This window comes from Atractosteus spatula, chromosome 2, assembly GCF_055471065.1.
Source record: "Atractosteus spatula isolate fAtrSpa1 chromosome 2, fAtrSpa1.hap1, whole genome shotgun sequence".
NCBI lineage: Eukaryota > Metazoa > Chordata > Actinopteri > Semionotiformes > Lepisosteidae > Atractosteus > Atractosteus spatula.
In genome coordinates this window covers 44,588,202-44,613,649 of record NC_142707.1, presented here as the reverse complement: position 1 = coordinate 44,613,649, position 25,448 = coordinate 44,588,202, and the positions used below count along the sequence as shown (strand labels likewise).

The following is a 25,448-nucleotide window of genomic DNA, read 5'->3' as shown; positions in this document are numbered from 1 at the left end:
TTTGCATCTATTATCTACCAGGTTAGGACCTGGCTCATTATAACCTTGCATTAGACCCAACTGTTACTGAGAACAAAGAGATTGAATTATTTTATACTTATTTGTGGGAGAACACAATTACCAAACATATGGAAGAACATGAGAATGATTACAAGTGAGAGGAGGTCATTCAAACCATGTAACTTATTTGGGTTTTAGTAGGTAACTAATCTGAGAATATGATCCATCTGTTTCTTGAAAGAAGCCAGTATTAAGAAGATCCCCGGCATCTTAGGGATAAAAGTTATGTTTTCTCAATAAGTAGTCAGAAAACTAATCTAGGGCATAGGTGTTTATATTTTTATAGGAAGCAATTTGCATTTAATTGCTTAAGTGTTTAGAATGTAGAACCTAATCTCTCAATCCTGATGTTATGAAACACCACCTTAATAAGGCAAATTGTCTCTTATTATAAGTGACGTATATCTGTTACACAGTCAATTAATTTAAAAAATAAAAGGAGGAAGACTACAGCCATAATCAATAAAGCTTGGTACGTACCAGGAACAGTTTCATAATTATTTTTAAAGCACAAATTGCTTTAGCTTTCTCAGACATGAGTGCCTGTATACTAAATGTGTACAAGCACACATTTAGTATCAGTACTCAGTGATGGATATAATTGAAATTCTGTGAAAATACCCTGAAATTTTAATGAAGGAAGAAGCACATTTCTACAAATGCTAATGATGACTTTTTCCTTTCCACTTCAACTAATGCTTGAATAACACAATTAAAATGCTCAAAATAAAATAAATAAAGGACTCCTGTCCACTGCATAAAAAATAAACTCCTGACTCCAAAGTTTCCAACTTTGAAAAAATATTTCACTTTCCAAAAATATTCTGTGCAAGTTAAATTTTATTATAGGTACTCTCTGCTCGAAAATCATTATACTGCTACTGAGGAAAAAATGTGAATAATTAAACAGTGCAATTACAGCAAAATGTAATATAATGCATTTTGTGATTGTTAGAATGTGAGTACATATGAATCAGTATTTTATACAAATTCTACCTGTCTAAATTAATATTTCAGTATATAGTACTTGTCAAATTAAAAATTTGACTTGAAATTTAAAACGTTCTTGATTCCAACTATCCATTGGCTGCAGGGTAAAAGTCTCTGAAAAAGAGAAGTCGTCATCAAGTACTGGTTGTATACTAACAAGTAAGTGAAAGCTTTAGCTGCGAAATTGCCTAGGCGTTGTATAATTCTGATCACATCTGTATGAATATACAGTAGGTATGCATGCATATATAATTTTTGTGCAACTAACTGTTCTCCTGGAACCAAAAATGATCATTTAAGACAACCCAATCCAAAAGAACTGAATGAAATCAGTCTACAATCAATTCAAAAAGTTATTATTGATGAGCAAAAAATATGCTGGAAGATTTGGTACAGCGATTCTTTAAGCCCAAATGAATGCATGCATATAATTTTTGTATTAACAAGATGAAAGTTAATATTTATATACAGTCTATTTTTTGATATGCTGTAAAACAAGGCCATTCTGAACTCTGTGTTTACATCAGGTATAAGGCATTATTGTAATTCTTCAACTCCAGGCCTAAAACTGGGTGAGGTCACACCTCCTGTCCTTGGGGTCAGCCATCCAACAGAATATCTAGTTTTCTAGTTTCTTCAAGTTATAAACTGCTTTGCACCTGGGACGAGGGTTATAATGATCATAAGTCTTGACAAGACAGGTTTAATCCTTCTCTCCTTCTCTTTATCTTCTGAAAACCTAGAAATCATAAACCTTGCTCCACTGAGCATTGTGAAACTGCCACACCACTTCTTTTTTCACCACATACAAGGTGAAAATAAGATAAATGAAGTAATCTTTAATGAAAATGAATGAATATAATCCATAAGCTTGAAGAAAAACAACTTGCCAGACTATTCTTCTTTGGGAACCAACACTGTAAAAAGTACTACTTGTATTTCTGGAAAAATGCATTTGTCATATCAACATAGAGAGAAAATCTCGATTTCTTCTCTGATGCATTTGCATTATGGCACTATTTTCTCGAATTAATTACTGCAGTTGGAAAGGAAGTAAAATCAATGGTCACTCAGTCAACAGAGAGCGGCAAACCGAAACATAAACTGTATAATAATGTAAAAATTCTCTCTATATACATTAAAAACTAGCAAGAAGGTTGTTTTGATTGTTTTGAAATTAGAAACATATTTGTGCCTCTGTAGTATAACTCTGGCTAAATTCAAGGAGGTGTTTGGAAATCCGTTCCATATATTTTATAATATAGAAACAATATTAGATATTGGTTTATATTCAATAAAGTAGGTCTGACTCATTTTCTGGCATCAGCTAATACAACATTAGTCTCTTAAAGTCCATAGTTACATTAGTCTTTTTCTTAATTTGTGCTTAGCTGAAGAGCTTCATAACAGAACTCTAGTTATGAAAAGGATTTATAATGAATGCCAGTGTGTGCTATTTCTCAAAAACACCTCAGAAATAGCTAAAGGTTATTTATCATCACGGGAGAAAACAACAGCAAAATGTTCACAGCCTCCAGGCTAACAGCAAACTGGTGTCAGCTGTGGAACATATCTTCCTGTACTGACACAAAGACAGTCCTTTCACTGAAAGGTATTAAAATCACTGTTTTTATAGTTAGTGCAAAATACACCATTTCATTTCTTGATTCACAAAATGTGGTTCATCAGTTAAAATCTAAGAAGCAAGTTCCTACAATGAATTTCAAGACAAAATAATAAAAATTAATCACAAAGCTGTTTTTTTTTACATTTAGTTCACTTACTAGATATATGTTCTTGAGATACGTCTTGAGACAATCCTGTAATAGAAAACAATTAACTTTATGAACATGAAAGTAAAATACATGTGTATGAACACAGAATGTTTATTCATCAATGTCATACTGGGTAGCATGTGAGAAAGCAGCATTTTAATAGTTATTTCAAATCCCTCAGTTTCTTTTGCTTTCACAACCAATGTTTATGCACGTTTTCACATTCTTGAACTTAATCTGACTGATTTATACCCTAGCAAAATTCTTCTTGTCAACAGGTATCATTCAAATATAACATGATAAGTTGAGATGCATATGGTTAAAAAACTAATTCAGCCCTAGCACTAACTGAGAACAAGTCACCCCCTTAACAGTAAATTACTGAGTGTAAAGTACTTACTTGGAAGTAGATCTTTACAAAAATGCTGACATCTTTACTGAGTCAAACAAGAAAAATATTCACACGCTTGAGTCACATGGCGAAGACTTAGGTAAGACTAAGACCTCTGCTCCTGAAAATTGATTTAACCAAAAGTCTCTGGAGAACATGAAGGATTTCCTGTACCTCAGGAGTTCTCTCTCACAGATAACTGTAACTGATGCAGTGGTACAACACAGCCAAAAATGCACATTTGTACCTTCTTGAAGTCATGCAATACTGACAGCACTTCACGAAAGACTACTGGCTGGGACCTTTCCCTATGGAGAACGAGCAGACTTGCAATGACTTAGCACTTCAAAACCATACGACAGCGTCAGGGGGCAGAAAAGCGGCTACGGAACAGCTCGCAATTTCAGGATCACCCGTTCTACTCTGAAACACATCCTCAAACAGAAACAGAGTCTGTCTATCCTGGATTGGCCAAAGCAGCTGGTCATGGAAGAAAATCATCCCCAACTGCAAGGAAAACCAAGAGAGGTAGACATGCCTCAGACGGAACCAAAATACTAGTGATGCTTTAGAGCTGAACTGAAAAAGTGCACAACTGACATGGTTTATGAAAACATCAGAGAACTCTGAGATTTAAGTAGTGCAAATGATTTTTCTCTAAAAACTATTTAGTTACCAAAACATAATTAGATCAGGATTTTACCACTGAATTTGTGGACTACTATGTAATGTATACACTGAGAACTCTTAAATACTTTTCTGAAGTGCTGTAACGTGCATGTGTTCTGTACAATCAAGAATATTGGAATAAATCTCATTCATTATAGATTAATAAGGAAATCATTCTTAACACTGAAAACAAAAACAACAGCTTTAAATAGTTGGGGTTAAAACTTACGGAGGTGCATTAGATAGGATAGTTCTCCAAGTACCACTTCTAATCTCAGTGCACCATCGATAAAATCAGCAACTACACACTCTGAGGTCAGGTCCTGTAATATGCATAGATAGGTTAGTATTCACTCGCAAAGTAACGATCAGTTCAGTTTTCGAAAATATTCTTTATTCTTGTAACTACATTCCATTCACCAGGTGTATGTGGCATGTATTTACATTTGAATGGGTATAAGAAACCTTCCGATGTCATAAACCTTACTGTCTTCATTGAAGTAGTGATCTTTAGAGCATCTGCAGTTCCTTTCTTTCTCCACACCTTAACTTTCCCATCACTGCGCTAAAGGTTTATCTTCGTGTAATCTGTCTGTAATCCGCTTCTGGCTCATCTTTGCATTTCCAAGAAAAATTTAATCTGGCTTCTCAGCTCTTGGTGGTGATGAGAGGTTTATATCTTGCAGTGTAGCTTTTGAAATTCTGCTTTAGCAGTCTTCTGCTAAACTACGATTTTGAGGCCTCCACCTCTGCACTTGGGAATGTGCTGGTGAATTCACTGACCGCTGTTTAAGGGCTTTCCTTAACAAACTCTAATAATATTATTCAATAATAATAATAATAATAATGTATATTATTGACTGCATTATTGACATTGGAACGTATGCCCAAATTCTGTGCTATGGTTTTCTTGAATTTTCTTTTCTTTAAACTTTAATAATTGGCTGCTTTTTTAACAGAAAGGTTCATCTTGACTTTCAATTGTGGACTCCAAACACTAAGAAAAAATAGCCTACTTTAGCCTGAAAGCACAACATGCCCAAACATAAGAGTCCTCATGCAGCATCAACAGCAATTGCAAATGGTTTCTAAATTATAGTCAGTAAATAGTCATTGAAAATAATTTGAAAAATGCCTCATAATCTTTGTATATGTCTTTTTCAACATGGAACAACTGCAATGAGCTCTAGATGCAAAACCAAGTACGGTCTCTAGATGCAAAAAATAAAGGATCCATTACAGAAATGTTGAGAGAATAATAAGAAATGTACTCAGATCGCTCAAGACTGAAAAACAGAAATATAAAGAAATTTTGTGGATCACCTGTTATTTGCAGGACAAAATGGTAATTTATGGGAAAAATACTAGTCCTCCTTGTCAAATTTAATCGAACAACAAAACAGTAACATGGTATACAATGTTAATACAATGTGTTTTCAAAAGGCTCAATAATGCTGATCATGACAGAATTCCAGAACTGTAGCTAAAATCAGTTACTGTAAGCTACATGTGGGATTTGGATAATAAACTAATACCATAGTACCAAAGACCTGTAATGATCAATTATCTACTAAAAACTTGAAAAAATGAATGAAGTAAAGAATGGTATCCTCTACTTTGCAGCCATTATTATGTATTAGAATTAGAACTTACATTTTTATCAATCTGCATTCTGGAACAGTTAGTAAAACCTTAAAACATGTAAACAGAGCTTTCAGATAACACAAAAAAATGGGGAGATATAAAACCTTTAGAAACAGGGTTTCCAGCAAAGCTTATAATTACACTAAAAAGTTTTAGAGATAAGAAAGAGTGCGTAATATTCATATTGCCTTGAACAGACTTTGATTCCAGCCTTTAGGAAAGTGTCTGAGATGAGGCCCTGTGATAAGCAGAATGTCCTGACACCAACTAGGACCTCATAAATAGCATCCAATTAGAATTATCATCCAATTTCCAATTCTGCCCAAGACTTTCTCTTCAACAAGTGAAATCTTGCGACTTGTGAACTGTAATTTTCAATGAATTATTTGTATATTATAACTAATAATTATTTGTTACTCCAATTAAATTAATACAGCTGGAATACCATTACATTCAGTGTTACAGCTGCACCATGTGAAGTGAAAGAAGAGTTTCTCCTCACTTTTTATCTCATTTGCAGACTGAACCAAATTCACTATTTTGTGCACAAACTGTTGGAAAGCCACCTACGATCGAATCTAAGTTGATTTCTATCCATGCTTGAAAAACCGAGCACAAACTTTTTCTGTGCCATTGGACATCTTGAGCACAGAGTTAGTGGAAGAGGACTGGACAAAGTTTTAAGTGTTATGCACACAAAGACACATTCTGTTCAATATGTCATTTAAGGGGTAAACACCCATATACTTCTCTTAGAAACAGCAAACTGTAGTACTGGAGTTTGACAGTTGGTTAGATTTTTGATGCAGGAATCCAGTCAAATATAACTGTTGTGGAATGGCATTTTCCCTCAGAAGTAAATGAGGGTGAGACCAGAAGCTGCAGGTAACTGTATCCTGTGTATTTATATCTTCTAATTTAACAGTAACACCACCCATCACTTGCCTGAGATTTCTAAAATAAAAACACAGGTCTCTCTGATAGGATTTTCAAAGCTCAATCCACCTGGCCAGCATGTTGTTTGTATGAGTATACATTCAATAACCACATCAGAAATCACAGAAATTAGACTATTATTCTAAACACATTTTTGATTAAGTTTAGTTCATGACAGTAACTGAAAACGTACTTGTCTTTGAGGATATAAACACTGATTAATTGTATGAGTGATTTAATCTACAAGGTTGACAACAATTGTTATAGTCAATGTATTATAAGTCTGATTTTATTAATATCTTTGCACCCTTGAGTGAATGATCAGCCATTTGTATCAAGGGAGACTGATTCGCAATTATATTGCTTTTGTTGTTTTGCTATGCACACTCTGTTGTCGTGTTAATAAAACTACACAGTATTTTTTTTTTAATCCATGTGCCTATACTGCTTTTGATCTTATTCAACTGGTTTCCTAGCTCTAATTGTTCTAATAAATTCAACCTTCACATCGCAACAGCAGCAAAGGAAAACCTACATTCAAACAGATCTTGATTCAGGACAAGGTTAACACCCACAAAATTAAACTTAATGCGGACAATATTTCTAAGTAGCAAAAACATATGTTCTATATATACGACTGTAGTAAAACAAATAAAAAAAGATTAACAGTTTATACTGATTCATCATTTTCCCCCAAACAATTTAGAAATGCAAAAGAGGCAAACAAAATGTTACACTATGTAAATAAAAAACATTTGTATCAAAGCTAGTTATGTGAAAATGGTGAAAATCATTGGTGTAATCTTGTTTATAGAGCTGTTGCTGACTGAGAGCAGCAAGCACTTCTTTATACAAAGGATTCTGGGAGTCTAGAATAATGTTATTGAAGTCGGTACTCTGGGATCCTTAAGGTAACAGTGGGTTGAGACCCTCAGACTGCTTAGTTATTAGCAACCATGTGAGCCAGATGAGGCAAAAGGCCTCTCGCTCGTAACTTTTTCACAGATATTGTGTTCTAAACATGTAGCTGATTCCAATTTAGCATAAAGCCTTTGTCTACTGAATGAAAAGTAGAATGACATCTTTAATAAACTGATATGACAAATAATTATTGACATGTTAAGGCAGAAGATCAATAATAACAGTAATAATAACAGAGATTTAGAATGCCTTTTCAAACATTCAAAAGAAAACAATTTTAACACTTTCAGTTGAAAGAAAAACAAATAAAAACGGCTTCTTAGCTGTAAAAATTGTCATACCTTTTGCTTTGTATATACAACAATAGTGATAGTTGTGTCTGTTTGGAACCAGTCATATCTGAAAAAAAAACAATATAAATTATTTTAATATACATGTTGAATACATACACACAACTATAGCTTAAGATAAAGGACTACCACTAAAGATTCTTGTATTAAACGTTTATCACTGGCTCTTTGAACATTTGTTGCTTGTTGTTTTAGCCTCTTAGTCCAGTTCAGCATTTTCTTTGTATAGCAATAGTACATTCTTCCTTTAACTGGCCCAGTTTTCATAGTCATTTTTGCTCTAGCCCATTCACTTTTTTGTCATGTCTCATGATGTAACACCAAAAGTACAGTATATAGGTATGCATATACGGTATATGTAGCCAATGACTGCACAGTCATCTGAATATTTCTTCCATTCAGGCCCTGTTGTACATCCATGTCTCACAGTACAGCACTAAGACTTTTCTAAGGAGGAACAGGCATTTTTCAAACTATACCCTGCCAATTTGGAAATATCAATAGTTTCTTTACAGCTTAGCTAATTTCAAGCAACTCTTCTACTTCAGAAGGTGAATAAAGACTGACAGGGGAGCTTTCTTCTCCTGTTGACCTACCAGATGCAACACAGTCTGTCTCCTGTGTACCTTCAAGACTTACTATCCTTATATATATCAGCATGCTCACTTGTTTGGCTGGCTCTAAGCTCCTCAATGTTCCAACGACATCACATTGTAAGTTAGGGGACCGAGCCTTTTCTGCAGCCACTCCTAGTCCTTGAAATACACTCCTTGATCATTTTTAAAATGCTATACATCTCACTTCAAAATTTACTTGTCCAGGTGACACCAATGCTGATGCTTTTCATGTTTTACTTAACTGTCTGTCATAAGCTCAATTTTCAACAACCTAATCAAGACAGCTGTTATTAGAGTCTTACTAACAGCTTTTCCTTCTGTCAGCCCTGAACCTGCACTATGATGCTGTGTTGCCTGTGGTGTGTTAAAAGATGAGAGGTTTGAAGGTAAGTGGGTTAGTCTAAGCTCTCGAAGTCTGCTTACACTTCTGCACTTTCCCCGTGTGGGGTCAATTAATTAGTTACAAAATGCCCAAACCCTTTACCCCTTTTCATCAGGAATTCAAATTAAATCAGAAATTTTAAACCCCCTTTAAAACATATAAAATACAGTATTTTTGTGGTTTTAAGAGCAACATTTTTGTTTTATGCCATTTCAATGCATTTACATTTTACAGTTTTCTGTTTTATTACATAATGCAATTCTTATATTTTTGTATGTAAACACCTTTTAATTGCTTTGATGTGAAGAGATCAAATTACAGAAGAATTGTTTGTTATGTGACTCCACTTTTAATGTAAATAATGTTGTTGAGCGCTACAAAAAAGCGTGAGCTTTCTAAAGGAAGAAAAATAAGGCCAAATCCAGATTAAGAGTGACCTTTCAGCTCTTAACTTCCAATCTTTTCAAAGTAACTGCAATGTCAGTCAATTTACTGGGTTTGTAACATAATATGAATGACCTAAGATTTGTAGAGCTTTTGTTTCCTTCAGAAATAGCACATATGGTTTGTTATATTAAACTGTAAAATAATACAGGCAGCAAAACTTTCTTGAATAGAAATACAGTAAAAAATGAATTTGTGCACTAGAAGACTCAGCAAATGAGATTGGTCCAAGTCTGCATTTCTGCCATTACATTTTGGAAACACTTCAAATTTCCAATTCTTTGATATTAAAATTTACATGACATCACAGTAAACAACTTTAGTAACTTTAATTTCAAAACAAGTAGCTTCAGTCTTGAAAAGATTGTCTTATTTTTCCCACTCTTTTCGAGCTCTGGTTTCCATAATAAAAGGGAATGACCTTGTTTGATTGAATGTTTTATTTCTATTATTCCTCTCTCTCCTCAGAGTCTATTGGAATAGACACCATTTTAGAATTTCAAAATTCATATGAAAGGTGAAGTGACTAAATTCTCCAATCTACAGTGTAAAACATCTGCAAGGAGCTTTTGCCAAACAAACTTTTCTTTCCTTTTGTTTTGAGTCTATTGTTTGCTTTAACCTTGACTAGAACCCTCCAGATAGGTATTTGCTTTAAGGAAGCCTGGTCATGCCATATAGATTTTGTACAATAAAACAGTAATTAGAAGTTTAATTAAAATATATTAGCATAGGAGATCTAGACAGAGAGCTTTATCAATAGACTTGTTTATAAACTCTCTTATTGCCACCCGTAGGCTTTTAAAGGCTTACTGCTCCTTTGCACATATACTTCTCAAAAACGATATACAAAAAAGGCTTTTTTTTTTTGGTGGGATCATTCAATTTTTCTAAAAATAGTTTGTGAAAATACTGTGATTAATGGATGAATGGTTATTTATTCATCACTGGTGTATTTACATGGATGAGAGGCCAGATACCCTCCAGTCCACAAGAGGGTACCATGGAATCAGGCCGGCAGCTGTCCAATTACTGTTTTCCAAGCTTTATCTTCTGTCCTAACTTTTTATTTGAATACTTCTGTCCTGAATCTGGGTGTTGCTTTGCCTCTGAATGTACTGTAGGTGAGTAATAATAGCTGCAGCTAACTAAAGCGAACCACCAAACAGTCTGACAACAAAATGTGAAGGCCATGCAAAGGCATCTCATTACAGAGAGCAAAATGGATTCACATATCAGTACATATCTTTAGTAAGGATGGCCTTCACTTGTTCCAGGACTTCTAATTGCAATACTAGCTTACTGGCTCTTTTTTGAGTTTGTACGTATGTCTGCCTCTACAATGCTTCCTCTACAAAGCATCCATGGTGTTAATGGGCCAACAGTGAGACACAGTCAAAGCCCTGTGGCACAGGGCTCCCCTTACAGTGGTTGAACCATAATTTAGGAGTCTTTAAGTAGAAACTTAGAGGGAGGTAGATTTTGTTTTGTGTTTTATTTTAAAACTAAGACTTGTTCACAGACAATGATTTAAGACAGATTTTAATGATACCGAATATATGTCTGCTTAAAAGTAATTTAATTATTATTAATAATGTGGCAGTAAGCTCTAACACTGACATTGGGAACAGCTGTCAGTTAATAAAAGATCATGTCAGCCAGCCATGAGGATATTAAACAAGGTGAAACATTCAAAAATTACGCTACTTATGTGTGGAAGATTTATTTTTTCAATTAAGTATTTTTGTTAATCTTATGCATTTGGGAATCTGTACGTGTTTTAATGTTGGAATGAAATTTTTAACCTTTTGACTACTGTAAACGTAATTATAAAAGATATGTTCAGTATGAAGAGCAGCAGCTGCTTAAAGTTTTCTACATATAGAACAAACAGCTCCATCATTAAAATCCATCATAACTACATACACTGTTAATGTCTGTAAATTACATTTTTCAGGGGTTATGAATAAAAGCTTAACTTATTAAGGTTGTGACAAATTGGCTGACAGTAAGCAAAATAATAGAGAAATCAGCATTTCCCAAATATGAAGTCACCATGGCAACAGATTTTTTTCTACAGTCCCCTGAACGTTAACAATTTCTTCTGTGAGTTTTTGGAACTTAGCAACCAAGTTATGACCTTTGATTTGCCACTGACATCAGAATTATGAAAACTGGCTTTGGATCATTGAGTTGTCTCAGTTTTTATTTCTCCTTTCTGTTTTCTAAAAATCTGCAAAAGAAAGCTTTTACAAAATCTTACACATGTTCAATGATACAATTTTCAGATGACCAAATGACCATCAGTTAACAGCTATCATCCACTGCAGGTTCTGTATTAGTCACAATGTCATTAGCTTGCTCGTGTCTAATCTTCACAGCACCAACAAAGAACCGTGATTCCTCCCATTTTCCTCAGATGAAAATGTGAAGCAAACCTACAGGGAGCACAATGAGCTCGACGACAATGTACCTCATGAATAAACTTGGGTCAAGACATGCACATATGTCTTTGCCAAAAAAAACAGCTCTCTGTTTCAAATTCTAATAAAACGTTTTGGTTGCATATTCAAACTGAGCATAGAAAAAAATTAAAATGTTGAAATCTAGAGCTCTCAGGTTTTCTTGAGAAAAACAAAGTATCTGAAACAAAACTTCATCAAATATCATAAACGGTAGTAAACAGAGAACAATAATTTAACAAAAGCACTGCTAAAGCTATTGGCAATTATAATTTTGTGAATAGGCATAATTCATTATTTACAAGTCACTAGTAAGGATCATTTGTGCATATCAATGTACATTCCATGTCCGGTTTTCTTAATAGGCTCACAATTGGCCAGATTAATAATCTACTCCTTTATCAAGTGTGAATTATGTAATATGCTACATCAGGCCTGATTGATGATCAGTTGTCTTAATATTAGAAAGTGAATCTTCATTTTACTATTACCGCTCTTTATTTATATCCGATGCCCTAATCCAGGGTGATTTAAAACACAGAAAATCTACTACAAATTTTACTCAGAGTAACTAAAATAAACAGTCATGTAAGATGTGCAAGTAAAATAAGGTCAAATAAAACTGAATTTATAAAATGACAAAAAAGCTCACAAATAGCTTGCAGTCATAAAGACAACATACTGTACATAAAGATGTACGCCTACTAAATACTGCTTGAAGAAATAAGAAATAGTATGACCTAACATTAAAAATGCAAATCATCAGTAGTTTAAACATTTAGAATCAGGTGTACTAAAGGATGGATTACACCTGTTTTACAAGCACTAATCTTGAAGCAAACAAGTGAGTAATGTTAGGTTCCATGTACTTATGAAATCTGGAAAGCATGCCTTAATTGCAATCAACAAAATTTTCCTTCTAGAAAAATTAAAACCTCTACTCTGCCTTAACTGCAGTAAGAGATAGTATCTTCTGCAACAATGAGGGATAAGAGGATGGGAAACATGAGACCATAAAAATGCCTACAAGAGAGAGGAGGCCATTCGGCCTACCTAGCCTGCTTGGATGGTAGTACTTAATTCATCCAAGGGCGTCATCCAGGATGCCAGTAAAACTTCCTTCAACAACAAACAGTAGGTGGTATTTCACATCCTCTCGACCTTCCTCCATGGAAGTGGAGACCAGAACAGGAACAGTTACAGACTCATCATACCATTACTAAGCTACATAATGATGTAAAACATGACCTGAAGACTTTCACTCTGAGAAGTCATCTCTGCAGTGGAAAAAGTAAAACTTAAATGCTTGTCTTTCTGGAGAGCTAACCTGCAATCATTTGTCCTTTCATTACTTACCTAGTGCAGAAGAGAACTCAACTATAATATCACAAAAGTCATACTAAAACTAAACATAAAAATGTACTTCAGACTATAGTAGGAAAATGAGATGACTGGAATGCTGTGGATTAAAAACTTTACCTAGGAGTGATGTCTTTGGAAGAAGGTTCAGGTTCTTCTACTATAGGGACACCTGAGAAAAGATAAAAGTGAAATTTTAAAGGTAGTGCTTGAATGTAAAAAACAGCAATTCCAAAGCCTACAGAACATCCATAGTGAAGACTCCAATTCTCTACTTTGCTTTTATAGGAAATTATGGATGAAGGACATGGTAATTTAAATGATCGGTGAGGTATTAAAATTATTAACTGTTCTGAAAATGTTTTAGCACATGGTAATAATCTATAATCATAAATGAGTCATACATGAATAAAACGTCTTCAATACCACAGAGTACTGCATTAAAAGTTTAAAAATAATTACCAATTACGGGTTGCTTCTGTCCCTTTGCACTTGAAGAATCTGTAAAGAAAAAAGTCAAATATGATTGTGTTATGTAAGCTCACACTAGAAGACTGCCGTTATGAAACCCCTATTACTAGAATAAATCAGTAATTAACTATATTCAAAGCCAAAAATTGTAAGATTGTAAGAATATAAAATATGCTCTTATATTTTCTTAAATAAAAGCATCATCAAAATAAATGCTTTCCATTTTACATAAATATATTTTTACAATTTTAAAATATGAACAGTAAAAAGCCCCTAATGAATTGAATACTGATAGAATTCAAAACTTAAACATGTCCAACTTCAATAATTTACATTTCCAAGTGTCAAGTTGCTTAATTTTGAAACACAATTTCATATTCATTGAGAACTGCTCTGCAGCTTGGGTAGAAAAAAGCTGCCATTCCAGACCAAAGGCAATCTTATTTTACAAAGCAAGTCAAGTCTTGTGTCCCATTATAGAAAGGTTGTGATAGTGTGGAACAAGCTACCCAGCCATGTGGTTGTATAAATAGTTAAATACAAATCAAAGGCCACGAGTGGAAACTATGTGGAAATGCATTTAAAACTGAGAACAGGAGGCAGTTCACACTTTACACAAAGGGAAATCAACACCACGGCCTCCATCAAGTAATGTGTGTCTGAGATCCTTAACAAGGATCAACAAGCTAATTATATATCCACTGCATTTATGTTTGCTCCTCCACCAGGGTGTTGTAATTATTTTATTTTTCCTAATAATTATCTATTTGTTTTTCTCTTGAATTTTGTGGGTTGCAAGGTCACATTAAAGACGGAAAAATGTCTGACATGATTTATCTTGATATCTGGCTTTACATCACAAAAACCTGCAATTTCAAAAACGGTGTGTAGACTTTTTATATCCACTGTAATTGCAAGAAAGCTGGTCAGCTACTCTTCCTACGAGTCTAGCATCATGCCTCGAACTAAGGAAACATCACAAGAATTGAGGAAAAAGGTAGTGGATGCTCATCAATCTGGGCAAGGTTATAAAGCCGTTTCAAAAAGACTCTGACTCCATAAATCCACTGTTAGACAAACAGTATACAAGTGGGGGGCATTTAACACATGGCATCCCTGCCATGAAGTGGACGTCCTCCTAAAATTTCACCCAGGGCCACAAGGAGAATAATAAAAGAGGTAAAAGGTAATCCTAAAATAACATCCAGAGATCTACAAGCCTCCCTAGCTGTCTCTGGAATAGTGGTGCAGAGATCAACAATAAGAAGACCCCTGAACAGAAATGCCATCTATGGAAGGGTCGACAGGAAGAAGCCTCTTCTGTCAAAAAAGAACAAAGCTGCCCCTATGAAGTTTGCCAGAGACCACCTGGACAAGTCCGAAGAGTTCTGGAAGTCTGTTCTCTGGACAGATGAGTCCAAAATTTAACTATTTAGGCACAACAAGAGGGCCCATGTTTGGCGAAGAGCCAACACAGCCTACCACCAACAAAACCATATCCCTATTGTCAACCATGGTGGTGAGAGTGTCTTTGTATGGGGCTGTTTTTCTTACTCTGGCCCTGGGCAACTTGACATCATTGAGGAAATCATGAATTCTGAGAAATATCAAGGGATTCTTGAGAAAAATATCAGGCCATCAGTTCAAAAACTCCAGCTGGGCACAAAGTGGATGTTTCAACAAGATAACGATCCTAAATATTCAAGTAAGTCCACTAAAGAATGGCTTAGGAAGAAGAGGTTCCATGACCTGGAATGGCCAAGCCAAAGCCCTGACCTGAATCCTATTGAAATGCTGTGGCAGGACCTGAAGAGAGCTGTTCATGCAAGACATCCTTCAAACCTCACAGAGCTGGTGGAGTTTTGTAAAGAGGAGTGGGGAAAAAATCCCTCCAGCAAGATGTCAGAGACTGATAATTGGTTATAGGAGGCAACTGTGTAGTTATTGCTGCTAAAGGAGGTGCCGTAACTGCTAAAGTTATTGACCGATTCATTTGATTTTGCACACAAGAATACCTGGTGATTTGTTAAATATCACAGTCTAATAATCTATGAGTTCGAATCCCTTTTTATGTGTGGGAAGTCTTTATTTAGGACATTCATTCAATATATTCATTAAGAGTTCAAGTTCATATATCTTTATAATATCTAAAATAATGACCACTTTGAAGGGCTCACAAACTTTCAAGGATGACTTTATGCAGTTTCAAAGTAGAAAGTTAGTTTATTTAGCAGTTACAAAAGACCCATAGCATAGGAGATTGATCCACCTGTATGTTTTATATACTATATATGTATACATATGTATTTTGACTACATGGTATACAGTTTAAATTCTAAAAACTAAAAACAAGACTGTGGTTAAATTATTACATTCTGCCCAGTAAATTACGATTTAACATTAGTTTATTGGGTTAAGAACTAGGCTATAAAAAAGGTCATTATAAAACACTAAATAGCTGAAAATTGTCATTAACTGAATGTATTTTACACTTTCCATTTCACTTTCACTCCAGTGAGACACCCAACTACAGCATGTCTTTTAATTGTTTCTTCAGGACAGGCGGTAAGTTGTAAATGTATTTGAAAGACAGAGATAACCAACAGATTATCTAACCTAGATGGTTAATTAAAATCACTTATCTACAGGCAAGGCAGTTAATCCATTTACAGTTTACAATAAAGCTGAAATTTTTTAATTACATGCAAGCTGTAACACAGAAATGCAATCTCCTGAAGAGTAATTACCAAAAGTCACTTGTCAAAATGTTCAGTCATCTTAGTCTTGATTTTCTAAAATACAGTAGGTAAGCAAATAAATTACATCATCAAAAAATATAAAGGAGACCTGTCATCTTTTGCTTCCCTGATTATTGCTTTTGCTTCAAGATTATTTGAGAAATAAAATAAATTAAAATAAAGCCAACTTCATTTCCAAATTTTAGGGCTATAACTTTATATTTTTATTTTAATCGTATTGCCCTTGTGTTGTTCTAACTGCCCGAATACAGAGTCATACCTAACTCAATCAGAGCCACTGTCTGACAATCTCAAACCTCATGGTACCCATTGAATTCAGAAGTGCTAATCAGCTTTTATTATAAAGATATCCCCCAGGTGATTTCCTTTCCATAAAAGAAGGTTTGGGTAACATGACTGAGCTGCCATGCAACAACCATTGATGAATATAACATGATGAGTCTCTTAAAGTATAATAACATTCTTAGCTCTCAAGTTTAAAATTAATTTAATCCTGTCTCCTCAAGTAGCAAAAACAAAAGGCATTAATTATATCCAAGGAAAGACACGATTATAGCCTTTATTTTGGACTATTTCATTTTCATTAACAAACATTTATTTTACCACGTGAAAATAAGTAGTGCTGGTACAGACAACAGTGTTCAGCCAAGCCAGAAATCCTCAGGAACAACACACACCTGAAACAACTACACTGTGAAGCAGCTGAACAACTTGAAAAGTCAAAAGGAGATTTGAACTTCAAAATGTGGAGAAAAGAGATTTTTGTTCAGCTATGATCTGAACTAAATGAAGCACTCTGAGTCAATACAGACAAAATTAACTTTTCCAGATGAGTTACACAAAACATCAAAAGTAAATATAAAAGCCGTTTTAAGAACTCAATACTTCCGCTTATTGTTCTCATTGCTAAACATTTTAGTGACCAATTTTAATATGCCTTTTCAAAGCTACCAAAATGTGACGGAGAGAAAATAACCCTTTACAACCATTTGTGAAGATGACATCACAGGCATGCTTTGACTTTGACTGAGAGATAGGAGCAGAACTCCAGGTAGAAAAGTAAGGTGAAAATAAACTGGACTGTAATAGGAACTTTCTGCAGATATACCCCATTACATTTCAGAAATATGATTCACCTACAAATAGTCTTAATGAAGACTGAAAAAGCAGTGGCTTGCCAGTTACCTGCTTCCATGCTTGGTATATGTATTAACATGAAATTCATTGTAACTTTAGGAGTTGCACTTGAACACTCGTTAACATTTTCATTTACAGTTGGCGTTTATATTAGCAAACATGCAAGCATTTCCTTGTTTTCTAATGGGGCCATTTTTGGGGGTTTTCCGATTGTACATGCATACACCAATAATTTACAATGAAAGAAAACACTTGACCTGTTTTCACTTTAAGATAAAATAACCCCAAAATGGAGATTGGCCCTTCATCATAACTTACCTATGGGGCATTTTGGAGACTGTTGTCTGGATAGACAGCAAATTCCACTGAGCAACAGTCTTTCATTATTCAGTGAAGCACGACACAGACAGCAGATGAGGCCATTAAAATTCTGCATGCAATGCTGACAAGCTACCGAGACCTTGCATGGCCTTCACGTCATAGCAAATTCAGTTTTACTTTGTGAATCTTGTTATAAAAAACTTTTGATAAAAGAAAACCTTTTATGGTCCCTTAAAAAGAATATGCCATTTACATCATGCAAGGTACTAAACAGCCCACCTTGAAAAAACAATAAGCTGCATCCAGTACCTGCTTGAACTTTACCATAATGAAGAAATGTGCTCTCTTCATTAATGTTAGAATATTTAAATTACAGAAATCTGCTGTATGCAGGTTACACCAATGTTTCAAGAACTTCACCAAACCTAAGAAATGCGGTTTTACTTAAACATCATAACGACACACTATTTTTTAACTGTAATGTTTAAACAATTGGTCTAACCTGAAGGACACATTTGGGCATTCAATAGACTTGGGCAATTTCAATACAGTAAAGTGTTTTCAATACAGCTAAGTGTTCGTACTTCCCATTAAAATACCCTATTCTGTAAGTTTTTTAACAATTTTAACTTTTTTTTTATAAAGAGCTTTGAATAGCCACTTTTAAAGGCACTATATAAAATAAATGTTGTTGTTTTATTAATAATTGGCATTATATCAATGTGTAAACAACTGTCTCTTATCCGATCACCTCACCTGAGGCTGTCATAATGGCCAAAGATCTAGGTGATCAAGGTGTTAGGTGATACTCACCATTAACATACACTAAACTAATTATTAATCATTAAATCACATTTAATAATAATAATATCATCATTCCCAGTGAAGTCAATAAGCCAGCTGTTTAAGTAAACAGGTTTATCGATACACTCTCCATTAAGCTTACAGTACGTATATAAGTTTTACTTTATTTTAACACTAACTAGAAAGTAGTAAAGAAAGGGGAACGACTTTTTGCAGTGTGTTTTTATTTTTATTCTTCGTTCTTTGTGTCATTAAAAAAAAAGAGACAAAGCCAGTTAGTTTTGTCCTAACAACAAAAAATGTTAACTGAATAAAAAGCTATATACACCCTCCCTTAATTTATAAAAATCTAATATCTACAGATATATTACCTTTAGATCCTGTGCTAGGTTTCACAGCCATTCTGCCCACAAGACACTCCTTTAGCATGGATTCGTAATTAACCCAGCGGTGCACCTAGAACAAAATTAAGACAAGTGTCTTACACATACACAGAGCACTATGAGGAATATTACAGTTATAAGGGCAACACCTAAAAGAACAAAAAATACTTAGGTCTAAAATCAAGTGTGAAATCAGAAATCTTCTCTTCTGTGTTTAATAAATTATTGAGAGCCATATGAATGAATCATGTGAATGTTTACGATATCAACCAAACATAAGGAATTGTGCTAAAATGGAAGGCGGCCTGCTGCCACTGTAAAGATTCAGTACTGGTAGTGGTGCTTTCCTGAAGCTCATGTAGACCTGGGAGCGATGCGGTGCGAAGCTCGTTAAATGACACCGATTACTTACAACTGTAACGTACAGTGGAAAAAAAAAGGCAGCACCCATAAATCAGAAGCCAAGTGTGCGCTCTCCTGCCAGCATGAGGAGAGTCTGCTTGTGCGGGTCTGATCGGGTGACGCACCTGATCGAACAGGTCTGTGCCGTCTGCTCCCGCTGCCCTCATCAGCTCCTGCTCTCCCCCCGGGTGGTACTCCATGTAGGCACTCACGTTGTACACCAGGCCTGCAACAGTGAAGGCTTCTTCAGCATGTTAACCAACCGACATAAACTCACTTACTAAAAGACATAATGGAGGGAGCTAATGAATGACACCTCTAGAGAGCTGTGATGAATGAAATTATCTAATTATGAAATTATGAAATTCGGGAGTGGAAACGCTCAAAACACTGTTGGCTTTTGACTAATATTCCTCAACATTGATTCCGTGGGATCAATGCTCTCAATGTCCTTTTCTGAAAATAAACCACGCATATTAAGTTCTTATAAATCATAAACATGAATGGATTCAATACTCATTCTCTTGTGAGAAAAGAGTAAAGAGGTTTTTCTTCTCTCAGTTTAGCACTACCGCTATTAAAGTGAAAATATGCCATCTGCTGTTGAGAAGGGAAATTGCAGGGATTCAGGGATTGCAGGGATTCATTCAGGTGGCTTGCACACATCTGTTAATGGTGAGCACCATCACAAAGTGCTGGACAAGACATCAGTGTGCTGCTTTCCACCTCAAAGATGAAATAACATCTAGTCACGGGAAATTCTTGTTCAAAAATCATTTTGAAAAACTCAAATGGCAGAATTCAACTTATTTCCTTTATTATAAGGGGTTCACACACAGGCCTGCACGAGTGTATTTTCTCTGAACGCTTATCCGCTATTGTCATTGAAATACTGAGAAAACCTTCAGAATTGAGGACTGAAATATACAGGAGTTCGCTACCACTGTGTTTAAGTGTGTTATTCTGAAGGCGGTCATGCCTTTATGAAAATGAAAGGTAATACAAACAAAATCCACACAAAGAAGTTGCTGATGTAAAGCCTATTTACAACACTTTCTTACAGGAAACAAGAGGTGCAAAGAATAATGAGCATTTAAGCTCTACGCACTGTTAACAAATACGAGTAATTGATTCATATAGGACATACACACATATACTTCATTTTCAACACAGAGAAGCCAAAAACCATGAAAAATGAAAATGTCTCCAGGTCATGATGAAAAATATTATGAAGCAATTCAGCAGATAATTAATGACAAATACTTTATTTCTATTATGACTGTAGCTCCTTTTTAAAGGCAGTGATAAATTGCTGCCTGAATAAAAATGTGCTGTCTTGTGTTCACTTTAATAAATGTAGCTTTTAAAGAAGAAGATTAATTGCTGTTTAGAAATCAATGATATTTTGTACAAAACCTGCATCAGGACAGTACACGAGGCCGTGGGTTTTAAAATACAAACACAGCAAGGTCTCTCCTCACAGGCCCTGTAACAGAACAACATGAACCTTTGTGCTGACACATTTGTGCTATACATACAACTGTTTTAAATACTAACAAAATTCTATATTAATCTTAGAACCCTGGGGGTATTCTGCATTTTTTTTAGAAAACTCAAGAGAATCAAATATTCAAATGTTAAATTATACTGTATATGAAAACACAGTTGTAGAAATCGTGCATAGGTACGGGACTGTCTTCCCTGGAAATACAAATGAAGTAGTTTGAAAGCATTCCCATGCGTTGACTGCATTTGCATGTGTGCAAAATTCAAGTTGCTTGCATGCTGGAACTGGTAACTAGAATAATACACTCAAATAAAACTAATCCAAAAATCAAACTGAATCAGGATGAATGATCCATTTTTAAAGTTGTCTTCATACATAACGGAAACAGCCTCAGTGTTCCCCCCTGCAAATGAGCACACACCCATTGTGCAAGCTTCAAATTAATACATTTTAAAAAGCTGTCAGTCACCTCGTATGCAGATCCAGCAGTCATCCCTTTTGTTGTGAGATGCCAGCTCCTCCTCTGTCACATCAATTAACTTCCCTCGGAGGCCTGTTAGGTCTTTTCCACTTTTTGCTAGGCGAATCCAGTCCATTAAACTCCGACCGGGCTTCAGAGGAACCTTCCAAACAGACAAGAATTATTTAATACAAAACAATTAAAAAGCCCAGGAGTGTTTTAAAGAACATCCATTCTAATTCATTCTTCACTCACTCCATTCATCCATTTCTAATGGCTTTATCCAATACAGGGTCGAGGGGCAACCGGAGCCTATCCCAGCAAGCAACAGGGATCCCGGCGCGAGGCAGGATACACCCTGGAAGGGACGCCAGTCTATCACAGGGGAGTTACACAGACACACACACTCACACCAGGGCCAATTTTCCTAGAAGACAATTAACCTACCACTATCTCTGTCAACCTTGGGAGGAAACTGGAGCACTAGGAGGAAACCCACACGAACACGGGGAGAACATACAAACCCCTTGCAAATAACACCCCAGGAACTGAACCCAGGGTTCCACTGGGTTCACAATAAGACAGCAAAGCTAACCATGCTGCCCTAATTATAATTATAGTAACAAACATAGAGAACCTAATATTCCTAATAATGTTATTTGTAGATTATGATATGTACAGAACATTTTGGTATGGTACCAAATGGTGGTTTTTAACCAAAAGTTAAGGTCTCCAAAGTGTAACTGGGAATAAGAGTTCTAAACACACTACCAGACTAAATCTCCAGTCACTTGAATCACAAAGAAATATTTGGTTTGATACTGATACACTGCTCAAGTCTCCTGATCTTAGTTCTGTAGAAATATTACCGGATTTGTTCACCACCCAAGTGTAAAAAAGTGCAGAAGTGTACAACCAGTGTAAAAAGGACTGAATAGATCAAAAAAACTTTAAAACAGCATTCGCAGCACAATGTTGTGTACCCAGGGTTTTTAAGAGCTGCACTTGCTGATAATGGGAATGTACTGAAGAAAAGGTTTAGTACTACAACATGAACAGCAACATGGTGTGTTTCCAATTTAGAAGGATATCACATTTCCATAGGAATCAACAGCGGAATCTTCCTTTTCAGAACAGTTTTAAGCTCGTCCAGCTTGAAATTCGACAGATTGTCCAGGAGTCCTGTGATAAGTGGCTGCTCATTATTTCCAGTTATGACAGCATATGATACCTTTACACACACAAGTCTTAATATGGAATAAAGGGTATCCGATTAAAAAAAAACACACAGCCAGTCTCATACAGATTTAAACAATATAATGCAGAAAAAGTAAACAAAAAACTAAAAGAATTACATATCTGCATTAAAAGGACGAAAATCAATTAATCGTTGTCATTCTTCTTATCTACGCATTCTTGATTTTCTGGAGACAAGTCCTATTTCAGGATGACACTGGGATAAAAAGCAATAATAGATTCCAACATCTTGAACAGGGGAAATACAACAAATTGAAGACACAGGCTTGCACACACAACAACAGAAACAAAACAACTCAAGTAGGAAAGAGCACTTTTCTATGAATCTTCTGAACAGACACAGAAGGACAGTTTCCACATGTTCTTGTCTTTTAACAATGATTTTGTGCCTCAGATATGAAGGCGGTAATTGAAAACTGAGCTCAGAAATCTTGCAAAAAAAACATGTTGCGTCAAACAACAGTTATAGTAAGTGATATTTGACAGAACAATAATCTATTTGACAGTTGATTGTACCACTCAGCTTTGCAGTGATCAACTCAGAATGGCTGTGCAGACAGTGATGCACCACTATATGATTAAGCATATTTTAATTGCATATGACTAATTACCTGACACTGTATTTTGGTCATTGTTGCAAATAATGACATGCAGTTGTACAACTGATTTATCTAAGCTTTCGGTGTACGGTGTGAAGCTCTTGGCACATTACAATAAAGTAGGCTACACTGCAGAAAAGTTTCAAGAAGTGAATGACAACCCTTTAGAGAATCTTACATTGAAAATGTGTTCAAAATGTTTGGGCAACAGAGTACACATAGCGTGTAATATGCGGACAAGGATCAAATTAAGAGAATGTACTTATAGGCACAGCTCCCCCATGTGTGCCTTTGTTGCTTTCTAATGTACACACTTCACCAGACATGTCTTCCTTATCTGTCATCTCACACTTTGATACACAGTGCCATATGATCAAACTCTGAAAACTCACTGATGTCTGAAACCCGAGAGCGGGTATCACACTAGGCCACAGGAAGGAATCGCAAAAGCACACTATTAGATTAGTAAATCTCTGCTGATGTCAGAAGCATGATCATAAATTCTCATTGCAAAGCATTAGTAAATATTGTGCCTAAACAGTGATGCAATTAATTTCTTTGGGAAGTCTGTGAGTATCCTTAAAAGAATAACAGGGGTTGGGCTAAGTGATTTCTAGCCACAGTATCTTGCAGTTACAAACCAGACTGTACTTCCCCAAATTTCAGTTACAAACAACAGATAAAATGGGAACTTCTGTAAGTTTAAATATCAAATTAAGCTACAGTGTTTCCTGATAGCATGAAAAAATGAACTAATCCTTATGTCATCTCACTGAATACAACAAAGCCTAAAATAATATAATATTTAAAATAACTACAGTACAGACAATTATAGGGTTTCCTACTGATTTCTTTAATTAATGTAATCATTTGGAGAGTGAAAATATGCAAAGCTATTAAACACTTTGTGCTATGAATATGTAATACAGTGCGTCTTAAATAATATAGTTCAAGTAGGTCAAGTAGTTCAAGTAGTCACACCTTACACCTGAAGAAGGCTCCACAGCCAAAACGTTTTGTTTCCTTTCTTTTCAGCAATGGAATAAACCTGTTACCTGTTCCTTCAATAATAAAGGATGGGCTGACCTAACGTCCAGATTTATGCATTTCAAGGCAATAAAACAAAGCCAGTGTCTTAACTAAACCATATTATACCAAGTATTAGTACATACCTCTTTTACAAATAAAAGCAGTTTTAAATTGAACAACTTGTACTGTTTGTATGGGAGTGGTATTCTGACACTACTGATTATCCCATAACAGTGCATTTCCGTAAGAGTCACTTTCTAATAAGGAATTGCTTTAATAGGGATGTGGCCAAAAATTTTATAAAAGATAAAAACTAAGAAAATGTACTTGCAGTATTCGGACATTTACTACATGTGATAAACGGTATATTGCGTTGTCGGTGTAAGTTTTTTTGTGATTTTTTTTTGCACAAGACAAGAATGGAGGAAGGAGAGCCAAGTGGGCACCCTAGATTTACAGCACATGTAAACGATACTTGAAAGGAAACTGTGCTAACGTTTTAACAAACATGAATAAAAGATCTGTAATAACGCGTTAAATAATCTTCAGGACACCTCCTTAATTACACTGAGCGACTTACGTTTTCATAATTACTACTTGCTTATTGCTTATTGTACACCCATCGAGAACTAATCATGTTCACATTGATTAAATAGGTTTACATACATCACAGCAAAGTAATATTACTTTAATAAATTAACCCAGCGGTTAAGCACATTTTAACGATAAGCCTTAAACTTACCTTACTTCTCCCAGATGAAGAGACTCGCTGCTGGGAGCTGGCAGCTGGAAAGGACTGAGATGGTACGTTCAGCATTTTTTATTTTAATTAATATTGACGATAGAACTACTGAGCCAAAACTCGAAATCCTAAAACTGTAAATGACCAGCAAGTATCTGATGTTTAAAAGAGCATCTCTAATTTAGAAAGTCCCTAACAGATCACAGAATAAATAAGGAAGTAAATCAGAATAACTAACACATTTCAAAGAGATGTTAATTTTTCTTCGAGTTGCATAATTAGTTAAAACAGTTCAACATTCATTAACATATATCAGTTCGGAAAGTTAAGCTACCACTCTCAAATAGTTTTCGTCGTTCACCATATTGTATGTATGGTGTGTTTATAGGACCCGTCTTAAATGTTGTATTATACGGTCAAACAGACTTAAATAGAAGTACACTTGCACTTCCTTGTTTTTGAAATGTAAGCACATTTCTAGTTTCCCTCTATGGTTCCGAGAGCTGTCGCATAATTCGTGACGTCACTTACTACTCCATCACCGAAGAGGGTGGTTTTTCATGACTTAGGAAAGCAA

General features: G+C 35.3%; 1 protein-coding gene across 1 annotated transcript in view; it reads right to left on the bottom strand.

Annotated features, from left to right (window-relative positions):
* Positions 1 to 25,367, bottom strand: part of cyb5r4 (cytochrome b5 reductase 4) — a 71,872-nt gene extending 46,505 nt beyond the window's left edge. The window contains exons 1-9 of the mRNA XM_088905298.1: positions 24,872 to 25,367; positions 21,254 to 21,407; positions 19,403 to 19,503; positions 18,864 to 18,948; positions 13,463 to 13,501; positions 13,121 to 13,172; positions 7,728 to 7,785; positions 4,115 to 4,208; positions 2,835 to 2,870 (exon numbers count right to left, since the gene is read on the bottom strand). Coding sequence (XP_088761424.1) covers positions 2,835 to 2,870; positions 4,115 to 4,208; positions 7,728 to 7,785; positions 13,121 to 13,172; positions 13,463 to 13,501; positions 18,864 to 18,948; positions 19,403 to 19,503; positions 21,254 to 21,407; positions 24,872 to 24,946 — 694 coding nt within the window. The 5' untranslated portion in view covers positions 24,947 to 25,367. The remainder of the gene's footprint in view (positions 1 to 2,834; positions 2,871 to 4,114; positions 4,209 to 7,727; positions 7,786 to 13,120; positions 13,173 to 13,462; positions 13,502 to 18,863; positions 18,949 to 19,402; positions 19,504 to 21,253; positions 21,408 to 24,871) is intronic.
* Between the last annotated feature and the right edge of the window lie 81 nt (positions 25,368 to 25,448).